Here is a 21767-nt window from a genome sequence, read left to right as displayed (position 1 = left end):
AATATATATATATATATATATATGATATATATATATATATATATATATATATATATATATATATATATATATATATATATATATATATATATATATATATATATATATATTAAGGACTATCCACTTATCTAGTGTTAGGATTAAGGACTATCCACTTATCTAGTGTTTCCTTTTCAGATTAAATATGTTTTTAACTCATTTCAAAGTGTTTTTTAACATGTTTTATTAACTGTTTGCTCATATATATATATATATATATATATATATATATATATATATATATATATATATATATATATATATATAGCAAGTAGATTTATAAAGAAATGGAATAAATCTTTATATAGGAACCTATCCTGAAGTATAGAGTTCAACACTTATAATAATAATTCAGAAGAGAGGAAAAGAACTAGGTTACGAATACATACATTTGCGACATCTAGCGTAGGTCATATTAGGTTTAAAATGCAAAAAGAAATAAGATAGAAAATAAAATAAAACGTAAAGAGTACAAAATAAAAGATAAAGAATGAATAATAATAAAATGTAAAAAAACATGGAGACACGGGGAGCAAAATAATACTGCTATATGTGGAGCCCCTAGTCTCCATTTTTTTTACTCATTCTTTTTCTTTTTTTTTATTCTCCATGTTTTATTTTATTATATATATATATATATATATATATATATATATATATATATATATATATATATATATATATATTAGCAGGCTGCTCAGTGTTGCCCGGAGAATTTTTTCTGTCATTTTCGCCCCCACCCATACATGCCGTTATATATGACGCCATCTGCTTGGACGTCATGCATGACGTCTATATGACAGTGCTTCTATGAAGTCACATAAGACGCCATAACATGACGTCATACTCTATGATGCGAACAAAGAAACGAACTTACGGCTAATTCTATAGGAATGAAACATAAAAACATTTAAAAAGACAAAACACATTAGTAAGACCCTCCCAGGCCTTTCCAAGAAGAATCATAGATTTTACATCTGTTTAGAGCCGAAAAAAAAAAGAAAAGAAAAAAAAAAACGAGTCAGTCTCTAAATTGAAGAAGGACAAGCGGGAAGAAATTAAATAGGTTGGAGTTTAAGAGTGAATGTTGTCCTTATTAAATAGGGACCAATCGGAGAAGTCAAGACCAGAATAAAATCTATTAGCAAAATACCAGTTCTCATAACTAACCACTTTGATCCTGACCAGGTAGAATGTTCTAATTACTTTGACATTGCTCTACCAATTGTATACTTGCTGCATTAAAGACTGCACTCATTACCTGTGATATAAATCTTTACGCACATGCGCACTTACATATACAAGAAATATTTAGGTCTTCCAATTTTTTTTTTTTTTATCTGTAATGCAAATGATTAAAACATTCTAAAGTTTATTATTTTATGCAAGTTCATAGAATATTTAAGTTTATAAGTTATTAATTTTGATTTGTAAATGAAAAATTAGCGATGGTGTCCTGCGATTTGAACTGTATGGGCTCTTGAAGTGAACTAAAAACATAATGGCACACACATACATATGCGCACACAGACATACATATGCACACACACATGCATATTCACAGACACATATACATAAGCACAAACACACATATACATATGCACACACACATATATATGCACACACATACACACATATGCACATACATACATATGCACACACACGCACATACATATGCACATACATACATATGCACACACACATGAACACACACACACACACACACACACACACACACATACATATGCTCATACATTTATATGTATACAAAACTTTCTAGGCCTTATGAGTTACTATTTTTCATCCATAAATGAAAAAATAATTTTTAAATAATTTAATTTTAAAAAAATAAATCATTTGCACTTCCTCGTCACGGTTAAAAATAATTGGCGATTGCAAAAGAGAAATTTTATATCAATGATCCCTTTATTAAATTTCTTTTAACTAAAAGTGCAATCTATGATTAAAGGAAAAATGAAGAATCATAAGGTACAAAAATAATATTTTAATCGAAGGGAGAAAATTAATATTGAAATGCTGACACAGAAATAAATTCAAAATAGCATGATGCTAAGACAAACCAGAAATATCTTCCCTCAAGTTTTTGAATTATTTAAAAAGTAGTTTAATTTTAAGAGCAACACCTAGCAATGTGTATGTGTGTATGTACGCACACGCGTATGTGTGTGTGTGTGTGTGTGTGTGTGTGTGTGTGTGTGTTTGTGTGTGCATACGCGTGTGTGTTCCCTTATGTTTTCAGTTTACTTTCAAATTCTGTAAAATTAAAATAGCAGAATAGCACTGCTACTCAACGTGTTATTTCTATCATCTGCATTTATAGACAAAATAAAAGCATAACACCTGTATCTATGTATTGATATTTCACTTTTTTGTTTAATTTTACTTCGGTTGAAGTTCTCAGAAGTCAATGGACCCACTTCCTGGGGCAAACGCTTGAACTCTATATGAGATACATAGATATTCGAATGTTTCATTTAACTTCTTTATCTCTCAAACACTGAGTTAGTAAAAAAAAATGAGAACATGATTTTCCTCTCCTCAATTAACTATTTTCATACGTTGTAGTTTATCTTTTATTTTGGTCTCTTGGTCTTACTGGATTCCAGGACAAGAATTTATCTAATCTGGTGGAGTATCCAGCTTCGTGCTGTTACTTGAGGTAACATCACTTGAGAAGGTGCACCATTCCTCGTAAATGTTAATGCAAGTTAAGCACAAGTGAGAAGATCTTATTTGTGCAGCGAATACGAAATGTGATTTTGAATATTTAGTCAGGATTTACTTGTATGGAAAAGTATCCTCATGCCAGGTTATTATGACAACCCCTGTACAGAGATTTTAGACACTCGAGGATAGTATCAGTAGGCATTCAAGTTCTCTCCAAAACTCTGTGTGTGTGTGTGTGTGTGTGTGTGTGCGTGTGCGTGTGTGTGTGTAAATAATAAGAAAATAATTAGGCTATCTTTAAATTGTTTTCACTTATAGGCAATAAATAATAGACAATAAGACCTAATTATTTTTTATACCTATGTGTGTGTGAAGTGTGGTATAGGTTAATGAAATTTAAATTATTGATATTTGCAGATCACATGTCATATAGTCTAAGAAATCTCTCTCTCTCTCATTATATATATATATATATATATATATATATATATATATATATATATATATATATATATATATGGGGGAGTTAAAAGAATAAAAATAAGATCGATTCTTTAAGAGGAGACTTATCAGGATAATACAAAGCTCAACAAATTGTTTTGGAACTTATATAGAAATCAATGAAATAAGAAAATGACAATATAAAAATATATACATAGTATAGATTATATATACATAGTATAGATGATATATTCATCATGTTATCAGGCTTTTCTCTCCTCTTCTGATGAGAAGCATTAGGCTTCGAAATACCATAGTATAAAAAGTTCTTATCCTACACTCTTAATTGATATATCATCCTTAGTGAATAAATTAATAAATTTATATACATTAGTATATATTTATATATTTATTTTATAATGTTGCTTTCTTATTTTATTGATATTCTCTCTCTCTCTCTCTCTCTCTCTCTCTCTCTCTCTCTCTCTCTCTCTCTCTCTCTCTCTGTGCGCGCGTGCGTGCGTGCGTGCGTGCGTGCGTGCGTGTGTGTGTGTGTGTGTGTGTGTGAATGAAAAATCCGCTCAAACATAACTCATTAGGGTAGAGGATTTGTTGAAAGCACTACATTTGTTCAACATAGAAGTTATTATGAGGACAATATTATGCTGGGGTGGCCAGGTAGAGTGTTTATTCTCCTGGATAAAATATTTCAGAAGTAGGGGTGTCTTGAATCGCAGGAAGGCTGGCCAATCAAGGAAAATTTGGAAGTAACTGAATAGATAAGATTATACAGAATGGAATTTAGAAACAGTCGACCCATTGTACTGTGAGAATTGGAGAGTGAGCTTGCGAAATTTCAAAAGACATCTTATCCTAGGACAAGGGAAAATTATGTTAAATTAATAAAAGATGAAGTATATATATATATATATATATATATATATATGTGTGTGTGTGTGTGTGTGTGTTGTGTGTGTGTGTGTGTGTGTGTGTGTGTGTGTGTGTGTGTGTATAAAACTTATCTGTTCATAGACAAGGTTGTTTGTTCTTTGAAAATTTTCTGTAGAAATTCAAACACTTACTTACAAATGCATTTCAACAAACAGTCTTGGGGCTTGTAAATGAACATCGCTAACACCTTCGCTAATAAGTCAGTAGCAAGATTGAGACGTGTATACATAGTTTTAATATAAACCCATACTGGTAATTACATCTAAAGTGTTCAACCCAGGGGAGGTAAATATAACTTTATTAACAAGACGATATAATTATTTTGGATAAACGAGAGTATCCTTAATTAATTAAGAGGGCCTAAAATAAAAATAAATCATAAATTATATCATATATTTATCTACAAACAAGCTTGTTTCATTTAATAAAGTCTCGTCAGTATAGATTCAAACAATTGGTCTAATAGCAAGTTTGAACTTACAACCCAAAGTTGTTAACTACTTGGTGTGCTTGTGCTCAGAACCAGTAAATAAACTTTAACAACGCCTGAATAAAGATTTTTGCAACTATGATTTTGCTGATATCTAGCATAATTCATCCCATTCGTATCATTAGAATGCTCATGATTACTAAAACCAAAAACGTGTTTTCTTAATTTTAAACTTACCAAAAAGTTTGAATTTGAATAAGTTTAAGATAATTTTTCTAACTTGATACATCTTTTATGAATTTAAATAATGTAAGATAGCAAAGAAAATATTACATTCTTTTTAATTAAGTGACCTTTATTTTATATAATTCACAAAAAATCACGAGCTATTTTTTATTATTTTTGCTTAAAAAATATTTTTAATGTTTATTGCAAATAAAGAATACATCAATTTAAATAAATATAGGAATAGATCGTAGTTACTTACTCTCTTGTTCAAATAATAGATACTGCATTTTTTCCACAAAATTACAAAGTATTTGCTTTCCCCTTTAATTAAGGTTTATAAGGATGTATTACAGAAACGGTTTGCTTCTGGCAAAAATTATCCCAATAAGAAAGGATGAAAACAGATAAATTGGCAGCAGGCAGAGAATGATTAAATATTCTGTTTATATATATATATATATATATATATATATATATATATATATATATATATATATATATACACACATATATATATACACACACATATATATATATATATAGTCTTGTAGTATTCCGAATTTTACTGGGTTTATATAATTCAGTTCATATACCAATAAATTTTAGTCCAAAAAGAGATGACTTAAACTGTAAGCTACAAAATTATCCTATTTCATAATTGAGCATATTGTTTTAACAAAAACCAAGACTTCAGAGAATGGGTTGATAGCAATAGTGTATTTCATATATATATATATATATATATATATATATATATATATATATATATATATATATATATATATATATATATAAGGTACACACATGTCTTTCAGTGAGTGATGTGAATTAATATCTGAAGAGATTTGATTATAACTACATTTCACATTATAATAAGTTTAAAATAAGATCCATGTTTTAGTCATTGGTTTAGTTGTCTCCCTTACACTAACCACATCTAAGTTACTTCCCGTTAAAATTCTAATGTCTTCGAAGATAAGATAAACATATATTGAAAAGAAGATTAGAGTAAAGTAATATAATATCGCCCATGTAGCTTATGTTTTTGTCGAGTTTGAGCGGAATACTGTTAAAGCGTAATATACTTATTGGAAAAGAGTATTGTGTATCGATATAGGGATGATACTGCAACAATTATAGAACTCTCCAATAATATGTATGTGGGAGATCAGAAAGAGCTTCCGGTATTGTTAACCCTTATTGAAATGAAGTGGTTGAGTTTCATATCAAAATTTTTATTATTCTAAGCAAGACAATAATACTTTTGAAAATTAATCTTCTTAACCTATAGGGTTCCGATGCCTACCATCTCATCAGAGGAGAGAAAATATTAGCAAATATTTATAAAGGTATGTACCCTATTTGCTAAAGTCAGTGAGACATGAAAAGTCAAAGTCAAAATAATTAATTAATCAGAAATCCTGTAGCAAGAAAATTTGAAGAAAAGGATATGAAAATTGTAGATCCAGATTGCGTTGTAAAATCCATGGTGGACGTTCTTTACAGCAGTTGGGTAATAAGATCCAAGTTGTATATTTGGTAATCCACATAACTGAGTAGATATCCAAATCGGGAAGTTCTTGTATGAATTTGTTTGTGGATCCAGCGAAAATAATTCAAAGTCTGGTGGAAGCCTTATCATTGTTAGACTTCTAATGATAAAGCTTCCACCTTTATGAATATTTGCTAATATTTTCTCTCCTCTGATGAGATGGTAGACATCGAAACCCTATAGGCTAAGGAAATTAATTTTCAAAAGTATTCTTTGTCTTGCTTAGAATAATAAAAATCTTTGATATGAAACTCAAACACTTCATTTCAATAAGGGTTTTTGAAATTCATCGAATCACAATTTAATTTATTTGTTCTATCTTGCATATCGAGCAGTTCTTATTTGGATGGGATAATACTTATAGAATATTGCCGCCAGTAATATTTTGTAAATATTATAACCACAGGTTTCCATACAAACTGATTGTTAAATAAAAAAAAATTATTGTGAAGTATATATATATATATATATATATATATATATATATATATATATATATATATATATATATATATATATATATATATATATATATATATATTTAATTATTATAGTAAAAAATAATTATGTATATATACATATATATATATATATATATATATATTATATATATATATACAGTGTGTGCAAAATCAAGACTTCAAGACAAGATGATTTTGCACACACAGTATATTAATGCTCAATTATGAAATGTGATAATTTTGTAGCTTAATCCTTAAGTCAGCCATTTTTGGCTTAAAACCTATTGGTATATGAAAATTTACTGACTTACACGAACTCAGCATATTACATATAAGTCTATATATATATATATATATATATATATATATATATATATATATATATATATATATATATATATATAGTAGAACCCCAGGATACGGCATTAATCCATTCCGGGTTTGGGATCGTAAGGTGAAATCGGTGTATGCTGGAGCCTAAGCCAAATTTTATACAGTACATATTAAAAATTAGTAACAAACTACAGTACAGTATATAATACACTTGCATATAATCAAATAACATTATAAATAACACCATAAGGCGGGGAAAATACCGTTACCAGGAGCCGGAAAAACATTGTATTCCAAATCGTAACATAAAAAAACCGTATCCTAGGGCCAACTTATCCCGAGTGTTTCTACTATATATATATATATATATATATATATATATATATATATATATATATATATATATATATATATATATATATATATACTTGCACTGAATTTCACTTGAACTTATGCAGATGAACAATACTTTTATTGGGAATGTTTTTTAGCTCTAATTTTCACATATTGAAGAAAAGTAATCCATTTTGTTACTAATTGAATTCTGATTTTTTCAGTCCGAGTTTGAAGAATAAAAACTAATTGAGAGTCAGTCATCTTTCTTTCGATAATATTCATTCTATGTGGTTAGTCTTATGAAAATACAAAAATAAATTCCCATTGATTGTTTCGTTGAGGCAGGGGAGGCTAATGGTATCACCTTTTGTGTCGCATAATTTTTCTTGGTTTGTTTTTCCGTCGATGAAGTTCCAAAATGGCAGCGTGTAAAAAATGTCTACGATTATTTTGTGTACCTTACTTTCAGCTTATATTTGAAAAGTTTGCACCCAGCGACGTCGGTGCAATTTTTTTTTTTTTTTTTTTTTAGTACTGCTGCATGTCAAACCCTAATCCCTTTCCTATTTACACGCCATAACCCCCCCGGGCAAAGTTGTAACAATTGCTCGTAGAATTTTACTAGAGCCCTTTCTTTTATATTGCTTGCTCGTTTTTTCGAGTTTTTTTTTTTTTTTTTTTGTACTGCATACACACCATGTTTTCTTTAGATATGAAACATTTTCAAACAATAACCAAAAAGTGACTGGATAAAAATCTAAAAAAAAAAAAAAATATATAACAGACACGACTAATTAAGTCAAAATTTAAAAACAAAAAAAGACAGAACTCATCGAATCAAAATAGTAGGCATACTCGTCACAAAAATCTCTTGATTCTTTTCAAACGAATATTTCTAACAAAACAATAAAACTTAATGATTCCTTAAAGTAAGTATACTTAACAACTGTTTAAGAAAACCAAAACCAAACCGAAAGAAATCCCACTTCATCTGATCTGCCCCCTACATGTTTGTTTTGATAGTTTTTCTCATTTAACTTTTAAATGTGTGCTTTCCATGATTATTACTGTCTAGTAGTGTAGTTTACTTTTTTAAAAAACAAAACAAATTTATAAAAATTTACTAACAATGTTTGAATAAATTGTGGTGAGAATTTTTTGTCCACATTCATATTTTCAATTCATCTTTGATATACTGAAATGATCTGTAGGATTAAATGTCTTATAAAGCTTGCATAAATAAATGTACTTTGCATATATATATATATATATATATATATATATATATATATATATATATATATATATATATATATATATATATAAATTGCAATGCACACACACACACAAATGTACACTGATACTATGCATGTTTGCCGCATGTTGATAATAAAGATGGCTGCTCCAAAATATTGCATGTAAAAAGGTTGTATTTGTTGCCTGTATCTATGTAGGCATGAGTATGTTGATGATGATGATGCTGACTATTATTATGCTGCTGATGATGTTCCTGCTTGGAATGCCCTTTTTCTGACATGAGAAAATGCATTTTTATTGCCTTTTTCTGGATGCTAAATATTTAAGTTGTAATCAAAATTGTCTGAACGAATATAATTCCATATATCTTGCATTTATTTCAGTGCTCATTGCATGATTTCTCTGCCAAAACTGTCTGTGTGAGACTTCTAGTTAAGATAATGGACTACATCAGTAAATTTAACGGTTATCATTGGATTAAAAAAATATGTACTTGTGCTTCAGTTATAAAATTTTAAATTCAATACTTGACTTCTGGGCATTTTACAAACAATACTATTTCTTGAAATTGAATAATTTCATTATAGGGCATATTGAAAAAATAACACGGTTTCTTAAAATTCAAATTCTCGATAATTTTACAAAAACAATATCATTTCTTAAAACTAAAACATAACATTTTAGGAAAGGTTGCAAAAACAAGATTTTTTTAAATTTCATTTCTCAGTAATAAACAATACTATTTCATAAAATGGAATAATTTAATTTCCGGGCATTTTGCAAAAATAATACCATTTCTTAAAATTAAATAATCTAATTTCTGGAAATTTTGGAAAAATAATACCATTTGTAAAAATTGAATAGTTCCAATTCTGGGAATTTTGAAAATACAATACCATTTCTTAAAATTGAATAATTTAATTTCTGGATATTTTTGAAAAGTAATACCATTTAAAAAATGAATAAGAACATTTGGAGAGATTTTTCAAACAATCTTATTTCTTAAAATTGAATGATTACATTTATGGGAACTTTGCAAACAATACTTTAAAATCTGGACAAATAAATTTGATGTCTTAGTCAAAATATGCTTTATGAACAAAATCTATTCCTTTAATATTATTCCTAGTTAATTATGCATTATCTTTTGAGAGACTAGTTAGTATTTATCTATTTTCATTTCGAAGTGCTATTTTGTGGTGGGAGTAATATAGACTTAATTTGATTATTTAAAGTAATTCAATAATGTATACAAACATATTTTTAAAGCCGTCTTTTTTTTAATTTGATGAAACTTTCTAAATTAACATTTTATAACTGCTGCAAAAACTTTCAAGTTTTATTTCAAAATTTCAAATTTTATAACTGATTGCTCCATTGTCTTTTTGTCTCTCAAGATGAAATGTTTGAAAATATCTACTTTTTTGTTAGGATTTAACTGTGTAAACACCAAAAGATGCTATGCTTTCAACAATCACTCAATGATTATACGATCTGTTTGCACATTGGAGACATCAGGTACTGAATGTCGCATTTGCATGCGTCATGGTTGAAAAATCTTGCATTGGCTGCTCTCAAAAAGGCTGGAATGAATGCATGGAAATTTTTGAAATGCTCGTAGACGTTGACAATGAAATGTCGTTCAATGTGTTGCGACGATAGCAAATGTGTGTGGATTTTATGTTTACAACAATTGCGAAATGTTGCAGATTCTCATCTTTTTGTTGTCGCTTGTTGTGCATGCTCTCTTGCGAATGCTGCATGTGAACGACGTGCCTTTTTTGATTGAAATGAAAACAGTTTTTACAATGAATGAGACTAAAAAATTCTCAGCATTTTCATTCTCCAAATTTCATGTCTTCTTCTATGATTTAAACAAAAAAGAAAAACATATGCAACTTTTGTTTCAAGCATAAATTCATTACTTTTCTTCAAAGCTGATTTTTATCCTGTTAAGAACACTGGTAAATTGTATACATTTTATTATTATTATTATTATTATTATTATTATTATTATTATTAATAGTAGTACCAGTATTATTACTATAACTATTATTATTAATATTATCATTAGTAGTACTATTTTATTACTACTACGATTATTATTATCATTATTATTATTACTATTACTGTTATTATTAATACTAATCTCATAAGTATTATTATTATTATTATTATTATTAATACTAATCTCATAAGTATTATTATTATTATTATTATTATTATTATTATTATTATTATTATTATTATTATTCCTCAAATTAGTTTTGCTATGATATTGATGTCACAGTTAATCAAGTGAAAATGTAATGGCAACATTAAAAGAAAACTCAAAACTTGTATAAAACTTTCTGAGTAATTGTATAAAACTTTCTGAGTAAGTGTATAAAACCTAACATGGTTACAGATAAGATGTTAGCCTAGTTAAGAAATAAGAATCACATTTTGATCAATGTTTAAATTGTATTGCTAATATTTCTTCTTGCTGAATTTTATCTTTTGAAATTTATTTCACATCTGTAATGTTTTACAACAGAATATCCAAATGTTTATTTATATTTTTTTTTTACTTCAACTTACACTTGTTACATTGTATTTGATTTTAATATTTTATATACAAATTATCACATATTCTTCTCTAAAAGTTTATTTATTTGCTTTTATGAAAGTAACAAACGCATTGAAAGAGTTATCTCCCCTTTTCTGTTTCTTCGAATTGAACAAACTTACAATCATACATAATGACATAGTAATTTCTAGCAACATGTTTCTGTAAATACAAGAACAATACAGATTGTCATCTCATACTGGCGTCTGTAGTTTTGCAAAATAGAAAATATTTTAGAGGAAGGAGTAAAGTATAGTATCTGTTCGAATATTATACTTAGTCTTTTCTTTTTGTCAGTAAAGAAGACTTTTTTGACTGAAATAATTTTTATTTTGACCCAATCCAAAGTGAACTTCTTGGGGGGCTAGATTTTCTCCACATCAACAACCTAGCTCGTGTCTAACTTTGTCTTTGTGGGGAGGCAAGTAAACAGGAAACCTAACTTCCGTTTTGATTTTGAAATACAGGATGACTCACCCAAAATGACAGCCTTGGAATCGTTCATAAAATGCACAATTCTTTCTGCACTCTAATTAAATTAAACTTTCGTCTTTATGCCTGACTTGCTCACCAAGTTTCATTCATGAATGTCCAGCAGTCTTTGTTTTATTGATGGTCAATGATATGCAGGGGCAATTTAGAAGATTTGGGAATTCCCATATTTTGTGACACATGAGACAGTAAAAATTTTCAATCTGAGGACAGATTAACAGAGTTCTTACAACTTCTTTCCATTGCAATAAATCAAGTCTCTTCAAATTGTCTTCTTTTTTCATCAAGAGTCCATTCAAGGACTTGGTTAGCAATTCTCTTTGGGGCTAATCTTAGGATATGTCCGAGCCAGCCTAGATGTCATTTGTAAGCTATTTATGATACTATCTGTTGGTTAGAGTGGTCTATGACTCCTTATTAGTTGAATCGCTTTATTTGATCCCTACAATTTTTCTAAAAGATTTGGAATTTAGAAAGTGTGATCCTAACTGGGCTTCACATTCACCGAATCATATCCCTCAAATTTTTATCTTTGAGATTACCGCAAATAAATGTCTAAGAAAATAACCATAACTATACAGCCAATTTCTCATCTGAAAAGGGCCCTCACAATAAAAATTAGAGGAGTGTCAAATAGTGGCCGGCTGAGAAGGGGTTCATTAGCACTGGCTTCATGCATCCATTTTATTTTTTAAATCAAAATAAATATATACCTCAAATATAATGTCTATGAAAACAACTCTAACTATACAGCCAATGTCTGATCTGAAAAGGGCCATCACAACCAACCAACCATCACAACCACTCCTCTGGAGTGTCAAGTAGTGACCGGCTGAGAAGGAGTTCATTAGCACTGGCTTCGTACATCCGATCTTTTTTTTTAAATCACGCCAGACAAAGCATGAAGCCACTTGATGTAATAAACTAAAAAAATACTCCAAGGTCAAAACTTACTTAACAATTAATGTTAGCCGGATAAATTTTTTGCTTTTTGTGAACTTATCATTAAACAGTATTAAAAAGGTGTTGGACATTAATAAATTAAAACGGGTGAACCAGTTAGGCATCGACTGAAGTTTATTTCTAGCAAATATGGTTGGATTACAAAAAAGGAAGAGGAGCAAATTGTATTTACAGTTCGATGGGTTGTTGGTTATTTTGTTGTCACTCTGTATTCAAACGAGGTGATGATAATTCATTAGATCAATGTGTTTTATTTATGAAGTTGATCCTGTCTTGCCTCCAATTCTGTAAAATACATTATTTGGATTTGCCACTAGTCTCCGCTTCCCCACGTTCACAAATAAATGAATAGCACATATTTCATGCTGGCAGCTAAGGTTGTTGAACAAAAGTTTACCACAATCAAATTAAATTTTCAAATCCATTAAAAGTTAAATTTATACATGTGATTATTAGATAATAATTAAAAACTAGAAGAATACCCCTCCCAGGATTGTTAGAATTAATTTCTCAAACAGAAAAGACTTGCACTATTTTTAGTCCCCTTTATAAAGATTAAAATCAAGGTATAATACTACTAGACTTTATGTCTAGAATCCTTATTCCAATTCTGATCAAAATCCATCAAATTATTTTGATTCTAGAAAATGTCTACAATTCAAGTCTTAAGAGGTTTAATTAAAATTCGGGGAATCTTGCTTGATTGGAGTCTAAAGACTTTGGATCAAATTTAGTGAAAATCTAAAATATTAAATTTTTCAAATAGGCGGTTGTACTTATAATATGTTCCTTAAAATCCCTTAATATATTCAAAAGAAACTGACATTGTAGGAAAATATTTATTAACTGATATCTAATATTTATTGTTCAATTTTCATAAAAATCGGATTATCTGGAATTTTATGAAGGGCTTCAACCATCTCCTCTCTTTGCCACATTAGCATAAAACTAAATCAAATTGAATATAGTCCACATTACCCAACCTTAGCTGGTGTGTTCCAAAATTCATAATGATCAGTTAATTAGTTCAGGAGTGAATTCTATACATACAAATATCTGAATATGCCTAAATGTATATAAATAGACATTTTTGTTAGCATATTATTTCTTTCTTGACAACGATTTTTAGTTTCATTTTGAATGTATAACATCCGTGACCCGTTGAGTCACTGCCACTGCCATTATTTATTTTATTTTAATCTCATTAAAAATTTTATCAACTGTGACATATCTGTTAAAACATGTTTCTTGCATAACTAAAAATAATAAGTCTTTTTTATATATTTCTACATTATTATTATTATTATTATTATTATTATTATTATTATTATTATTATTATTATTATTAGCCTAATTACTCTTAATTATTCTACTATAGACAGTAAGAGACATATTGTTTTGCCATCTAATTTACAAATGTGTTAGTGGTGTGTATAGACACACACATATAAATTAGATGGTGATATTACAAAAAAGAGAGAGTCTCTCTTTTTCTAAATGCTTATACAAACATTAATAAATATTAGAGAGCAATAAAATCAACATAGAGTGAGAGGGTGGAGAGAGAAATACACCGAGGGGTAAGAGAGGTGGGGGAATTGACAAATTAATTATAAATTGTAGCTAATTAAAACAATTAATATAATATAATCCTGATTGCAAACATAACTCAATCCCAGAACCTAACTATATTTTATCATGCATTTTGTATTGTTAAAGTAAGACCTTAGGAAACAAAAATGAATCCTAAACTAATTAACCAATCATTATGCATTTTGAAAGGCAGATGCTAGTCATAAGCAGTGGTAATGTGGGCTATATTTGATTCACTTTCGTGTAAAGCAGGTGGAAGCTCTTTGTCAAAATTAAGATACCTGTGATTTTTGTGAAATATTAATATAGAGAAGAGATTGCAAATATGCTTAATGAAAACAAAAATAATGTAAGGGAGAAAAGTCATATTTTCAACTGCAAGAATTTTCTCTCTCTTGTGTTATTTGAGTCATAATTTAAAATTGTTGCCATCGTAACAATCTTCCTAACTGAAATAATGTTCTCTTCAAACAAACTGCATCAAAAGATATTTTCATGTTCTAAAGAACACGCTGGAGAGAATAAAGTGGCAAGACAGAATCAAATATGTGTCAGTTATGCAATGTTATTGTGAACTAAATTCTAAAATCTGACAAGATAACTTAAAGTATATAATTATAAGAATCTACATTCGTTTTTATTGTCATGAGATTGTGTTCGTTTTCCATTTTTTTGTCCAGTTACATTTTGTCTGGTCATGAGTTGTGGCAAACACGTATTTTGATCGTCACGTTAATTTTCTTTCCAAGAGAATGCAGCTTTTAACTGAAGAGGCACTTACAGTAGGCAAATTGAACAGGCTTCCTACAAAGGAGGGAGTTTCAATTTCATATCAATTTCATAAGTGGTCACTGTTGCTTGTATATCCTCATCTGGGTAGATGATGGCATTAGATTTTATGCAATTCTTGCAGGGAGATGTCAATGTCTTCCTGTATACAGTGCATGGTATTCTCAAATAGTCTCTCATCTGGTACGGAACTGACTAAATGTTGTTTAACTTCAGTGATCTAACAAGAACAGGTGTGCCAATATGATTATGCCATATATAGTTTTTATCACTGATCTAAAAACTGATTTAAGTTTTCAAATCAACAGAGATTAGACCATTTCTGTAATGACCTTATCCCTGTTGATTGCGGTGTGATGCTGGTTCTGTGTAGTTTTAGAACGCCAACTCTCCCAGGTTTTGCCTTCTCTCTTTGAGAAAAGGTTAGTTTAGTGTTAATTGCCTGAAGCGCCCTGCTGAGAATGCTGACAGGGCTGCTCAGACATCTTTTGCAGAGTCAGAGGGATCTCCCTCTGGAACGCTAACTTTTTCAATCCCACTTTCTGATCCTAATGTCACAGTTCTTGGAGTGGGAGAGAACTAAATACCCAAGTTTGAGTTTAATTATTCAAAAGAATTATAGACTTAACCTAGAGAGTTCTCCTTCTGTCTATCTCTCTATCTCTCTCTTCTTTCACACACACACTTTCTCTCTCTCTCTCTCTCTCTCTCTCTCTCTCTCTCTCTCTCTCTCTTTATGGAGTCTTTTGAATTACTTTATTCTTTATAGATTATCTATAGAAAATAACGATCCTAGGACAAGTACAATTAATTCCCTTAACAGAACAATTTTGCAACACTTTTGTGTGGGCTTACAAAGATTAAAATCATACGATGATACTAAACCTTATATTTAGAATCCTTATTCTAATTTGGATAAAAATTCATTACATCATTTTGATTCAAGAAAATATTTCAAATTTAAGGCTTAAGCTTAAGGAGTTTTAAACAAAATCGTAAATTCAGGAAATCTTGCTTAATTGGTGTTGAATGATTATCGAATTTCAAGTAAATCTGAAATATTTCAATTTTCAAATGGGAAATTGTGCACATAGTGCGCCTTTTAAAAATCATTTGAAAATATTGCAAAGAAACTGAAATTCTAGGAAATATTGATTGATATTTAATTTTTATTAACTTTTCAAAAAAACATCAAAGGTTTTATCTGAATTTTCACAAACGGCTTCCATCTGCATTTTACTCACTTTGCATGAAGCTAAATGAGACTAAATATCGTCCAGATTATTACTAGTCTTGAAACAATTAATCGGAATCGGGAATCAGAATTTTTAGGGGTATCAGAATCAGAAACATCTGTGCCTATTTTCTGAGGCTAAAAACGATTCTTTTAATTGTCTTGTTTTTATTTGATTTTGTTTCAGACAAAATCTTCCACTGTTGGAAGTAATAATAAAATAATTTTTTTTTTTATTTTAAAATGCCAGTAAAACTAAAATCTATAGATCACCCCCACCCCCATCCACCACCCCCACAAGAGTGTTTTTACATTTGCAAAAATGCACATTCAACATGTATTTTTATGGTAATTGGGGAAAACAATCACTACACAGTTAAATATTTAGAGATTTATAAAGAATTGGAATCAGTAATTGTATCAGAATCGCAAAAAATACTGGAATCGTCCCATCACTAATTACTCCCCCTTATGCCTGGCAGCTGTTATCAAAAAATCATAACAATAGTCTGGGTGTGAATCCTATACATAAAAAGATAGAGATGATCAATTGAAGATCGTCGGCAAATTTTTAGCTGTTTCTAAAATCACACGTGTTTGTTTTTTGTTTTTGTTTTTTTGTTTTTTTTTTAGTTTATACATCCTCATACCGTATGCATAATCAGTTTCTGTGCATAGACATCAGGATGTATGTGTGCATATAAGAAGCTTTCTCTATTTTAGACATCCGAAACGTTATTGTGGTGTCTACTCAAACTCTTTCGGGCTGCTTGATTCTCTTTCAAGATTGTTGCCCCTCATCCTTCGTTGCTTCAAGAATTGCCAACGCCTCTGCACTTTGCTCTATACACTCTGTGTTCAGCACTTAGTTTTTCACCAAAAGAAGAACAGAACGTTATGCACGAAATAGGTTTCCCTTTCTCTTCACATGCAATTATGTGTTGCCCATTCTCTCTCACCCTTTCACTCTCTCTCTCTCTCTCTCTCTCTCTCTCTATATATATATATATATATATATATATATATATATATATATATATATATATATATATATATATATATATAGGCTCTTTTTTACTTTATACTGGCAAATGCTGACAAAGTAAGGGAGATATCTTATCTCAACTTATTTCATAGATTTTTTTTTCAACAATTGATATCGAAGAAGGGTTTGTGTCCAGAATTTTTCCTATATTAAAAACCAAAAAATACAGAAACATATCATATTCCAAAAATTACGTAAATTGATTAAGTAGTTTTATCTTTATAAATAAAATCATTTTTAAGTGATTGATGGGAATTCGTAGGTATTACAACATGAATCTAGTATGTATGAATTATTGTTTTGTTCGTGACGTTTTTTTGTTTTGTTTTTTTCAAAATGGCGGGCAAGACAGTGATTCCTTGAATGCTCATAAAATTTTTTTTTTCTTATAAAAAATAAAATTGCTTGATCAATTTACATGATTTTTGGAATATGTTATTTTCATTCCATCACGTTAAAAAACGAAAATAAAGAAAAAATCTTCATGATGTACATGTTTTTTCAGCAGATCATTCTTATTTACGAAAATAACAAACATTGGAAGAAAAAAAAAATGTTGATTTTGTTTTTAATGGAAATAAAATTTTAAAAGATTCTTTCTTTTTTTTTTTTTGGTAATAAAAATCAATTGTTGCAAACAAGTATTTGTTAAACTAACAAATTTTTTGACAAAATTTTAAAACTAAAATGAGATTTAAAAAATAATAAAAATGAAATGAGAACCGTTATTGCAATCAAGTGTTGAAAGAAATCTAAAACTAAATTGAGATAATTTGAAAATATTAGTAAGCCAAGCAATGTTATAAAATATTTTATTAAATAGTTAAAATTATTTTTTACATGAGATTTCGGAGCCTGTGGCGCAGTTGATAGAGACGTTGAATCTCTACGGTTCCAGGTGAGAACTGTCTGAATATAGTGGTTTCAATCCTACCCAAAGCCAGCCAGAGGCTTTCTTGGCCAAAACGTGGTGAGACGATAACAACTGCGGAAGGCAGTAATTGCAGTGGATGCAGTCAAGATATTCAGAGTTCCTATTCGTCGTGGTTATTGACGAAGGCCAGAGGAATAGTTGGCCGAAACGTCGTGAAACAACTAAGAAAAGACGAGGATAATAGTCTGCAATAAATAATACTCATCTCAATGAATTCCAATTCAATAATATATTATTTGGTTTTCTAAAATTTCAAAGTTAACTTAGGAAGCAATGTTTTTAAAGATTTGATCAAATTCTTATTTAAATTGAGATAAGTTATCCCCGCCCACATCCCTGTTTAAGGACTTCTTTACTTTGCCAGTATTTGTCAGCATAATTTAAAAAAAAAATAAACTAGAAGCTGCATATCTATTTATCTATGAACAGCCTGGCAGATAATTACTAAAGTACAGGCTCATAATTTTACAAACTATAAACAAAGCTTGCATAAATAATTTTAATAACAAGTCACTTACAAATGTATCAGATTTTATTCTTTGAGGAATTAACTAAATCTGAAAACGGATTAAAAAACTTCAGTTTGAATTCAACCTATATAAAAATTACCAATAATGTTCAAGTTCATTCTGATCTAATAAGCATTAATTAAAAAGATGAAATTAATTTGCGTCAATTCTAGAAATGCTTTATTAAAAATATATAAAAACACTTTTTATAAGACCAGATTTTAATTTTTTTTTTTTTTTCAAAATCCTTTCTTTCTTCTCTTTTCTTTTCCTTTCTTGCCTCTCTTTATCACTATAATTTGCTACTATTTTTATAGGCTTGTGTAGCCACTATTTTTGCAACTACCCCTCCCACTATTTCAAAACGTGTGTCTTAGCCCCGCCTATCTAACAGCAGTGCTAAGTAGGCAGAACTAAGACACGTGTTTTAAACTAGCAGAAATAGCTGTAGGTAAATGACTTGGTGTAATATTTTAACCCCGCCCACATTTTTATATTTCGTTCGATTATTCTAATTAGCTATCAATCCAGTCCCTTTGATGATTAGTAAAATATCCAATGAATTAATGCGTAACAGTTAATTCATGTGATGACTGTTAAATGTTTTAACTTTTTTTTTTCAAACATTTTATTTAACTCGCTTCCAATTAAACATTTATTTCGATGTTCTTTTTTTTCTTCTTTAAACAAACCTGTTTTCCAATATCTACATAAGTTTGGATGCATTTCTTTGATGTTACCGGCTAATTTTACGCTTTTAATTTTGTGATTCAGATCACTTTTAAGGTCGACCACATCAAAAAAGTAGGCACAACCTTCGGCAAATTCACCATGCTCTCGAGTAAAGTGTTGTTCCTTGGGGGCAGCCTGAATACAAACACGCTTCCTGGTTCTAAAGTAAAGCAAAATTTCAAAGGATGTATGAAAAAGGTAAGTAAACTCAAGAAACAAAAGGAAAGAAAAAATAACAATGTCTATAACGTACTGAAGAAGGCCGGATTCGCCCGAAATATTTTATTTATATATTTTTTATTAGTTGAAAAATAAATCTTTTAGTATCGAATTTGTTTTTTAAAATGATGGCTTGTATAGATGTGTATTTTGACTATTTAAAACATTTTCAAAAAACATAAGAATTTGTTTTGTAAAACAAAAGATATTTTCAATAGAATAACAGATATAACAATCGATTAACTAATTAGCTAATCAATCAATCAATTAATAATAATATAGTAATCCATGAAGAATCTGGAATCCAAATGCAAACTGATTATAATGTAAAAAAAAAACTCATTAAAAAATTAAAAATAATAATAATTAAATAAAGTTGTATTCAGTAAGATCAACAATACATACAATCCTAGGTGTGAAAGCATCATCGTAAAATTCAAAAAGTCAATAAATTCAAAGAAATTGTACTCCATAACGTCCAAAATGTATCCTCAAAATATTCCAAAATGAGATTGGGATATAATGAAATCCAAAAACAGTCAGCTCAAACTAAATGAAAGGTTAAAAAAATATGAAAATATCCAGAACATAATGTGTTCACAGGCAATCAATTTATAAATGAATAAAATATTTTGCAATTTAAAAAATAATTCGCTTCCCTGCAAATGAAAAGAACAGCTCAGATATAAAAAGTTTACTGGAATGATTTGAAAATAGTTAATTGATCGATTTTTTTATGTTATTCTATTTGATGACATTCTGATATCCTTATTATTGTGATTGGTTTTGTATTCCATTCACGGTTATTTCTAAACTACATTTTGATATCTTTATTATCACGATTGTTTTCTATTCACATTTTTTTTTATATTTATTATCATGATTGTTTTCTATTCACATTTTTTTTATATTTATTATCATGGTTGTTTTCTAATCACATTCTTATATCTTTATTATCATGATTATTTTGAGATCACAATCTCATCACATCTTTTCTTTTTTCAGGTCTTTTATAAAGCCGACAGCATTGAGTTAAATCTGATTGAGTTAGGCCGAGACAAGCATGACTTGATCGATGTTGTCGGGGATGTCCAATTTGGAAGATGTCACATTCATATAGATCCTGAACCTGTCACGTTCACCACATCCGCTTCATTCATCACCCTCCCAAGATGGGATGTCTCCAGGGGGGGCAACCTATCATTCACATTTGAGACCAATGAACCGAATGGTGTCTTACTGTACAATAGCAGACGAGAAAACTATGAAGAATTCTTAGCTTTAGAAGTTCTTGAAGGGCACGTGTACTTTGTCTTCAGCATAGGATCAGGTACGCAGAAACTTCAAGTGACCAACAAAAGAGTCGACGACGCCACATCTCATTACATCTTCATTAATATGACAGTCGATGGAGGATATGTTGATGTGGATGGACATAAGACTGATTATGCAGTCCCTGGCAAAAGCCTATTAAGTCAGCACGGGAAAATGTATGTTGGAGGAATCGGTGCTAAGGAAGAACAAGCTTTATTGCCAAAAGAGATCTGGGCTGGGATGCTAGGATACGGGTTTGTTGGCTGCTTAAATAAATTCTATGTGAATGGTGACCCTTACGATTTGCCTGCCATAAGTGCTGAACAAAAGGCCACTGGAATAAAAGCGGAATGTCGCAAAACACTTCCCCAGTGTGAGAAACGTCCTTGCATGCATCAGGGCAACTGTGCAGAAGGATGGAATCGTTTTATATGTGACTGCAGGCAGACCGGCTATTATGGAAAGCTTTGTGAACATGGTAAGATTTCTTTATCTCTTTCTTAACTTTCTCTCTTCTTCTCTAACCCTTTGCTCCTCTGTCTTTCTCTCTTTAGCTCCCTCTCCTTATCTCTTCCTTTATGTGTCCCTGCCTTTCTCTCACTTCTTTTTTCTCTCGCTT

General features: G+C 29.7%; 1 protein-coding gene across 9 annotated transcripts in view; it reads left to right on the top strand.

The window, feature by feature from the left end:
- Positions 1-21767, top strand: part of LOC145243539 (neurexin 1-like) — a 409860-nt gene that overhangs the window by 179058 nt on the left and 209035 nt on the right. For all 9 annotated transcript variants that reach the window (XM_080106519.1, XM_080106517.1, XM_080106513.1 and 6 more), the window contains 2 exons: positions 19658-19813; positions 20840-21626. In XM_080106519.1, coding sequence (XP_079962645.1) covers positions 19658-19813; positions 20840-21626 — 943 coding nt within the window. The remainder of the gene's footprint in view (positions 1-19657; positions 19814-20839; positions 21627-21767) is intronic.

This window comes from Euprymna scolopes, chromosome 22 (assembly GCF_053919585.1).
Source record: "Euprymna scolopes isolate OS-2025 chromosome 22, ASM5391958v1, whole genome shotgun sequence".
NCBI lineage: Eukaryota > Metazoa > Mollusca > Cephalopoda > Sepiida > Sepiolidae > Euprymna > Euprymna scolopes.
The sequence above is the reverse complement of the archived record's forward strand: the minus strand, read 5'-3'. Positions and strand labels throughout refer to the sequence as shown.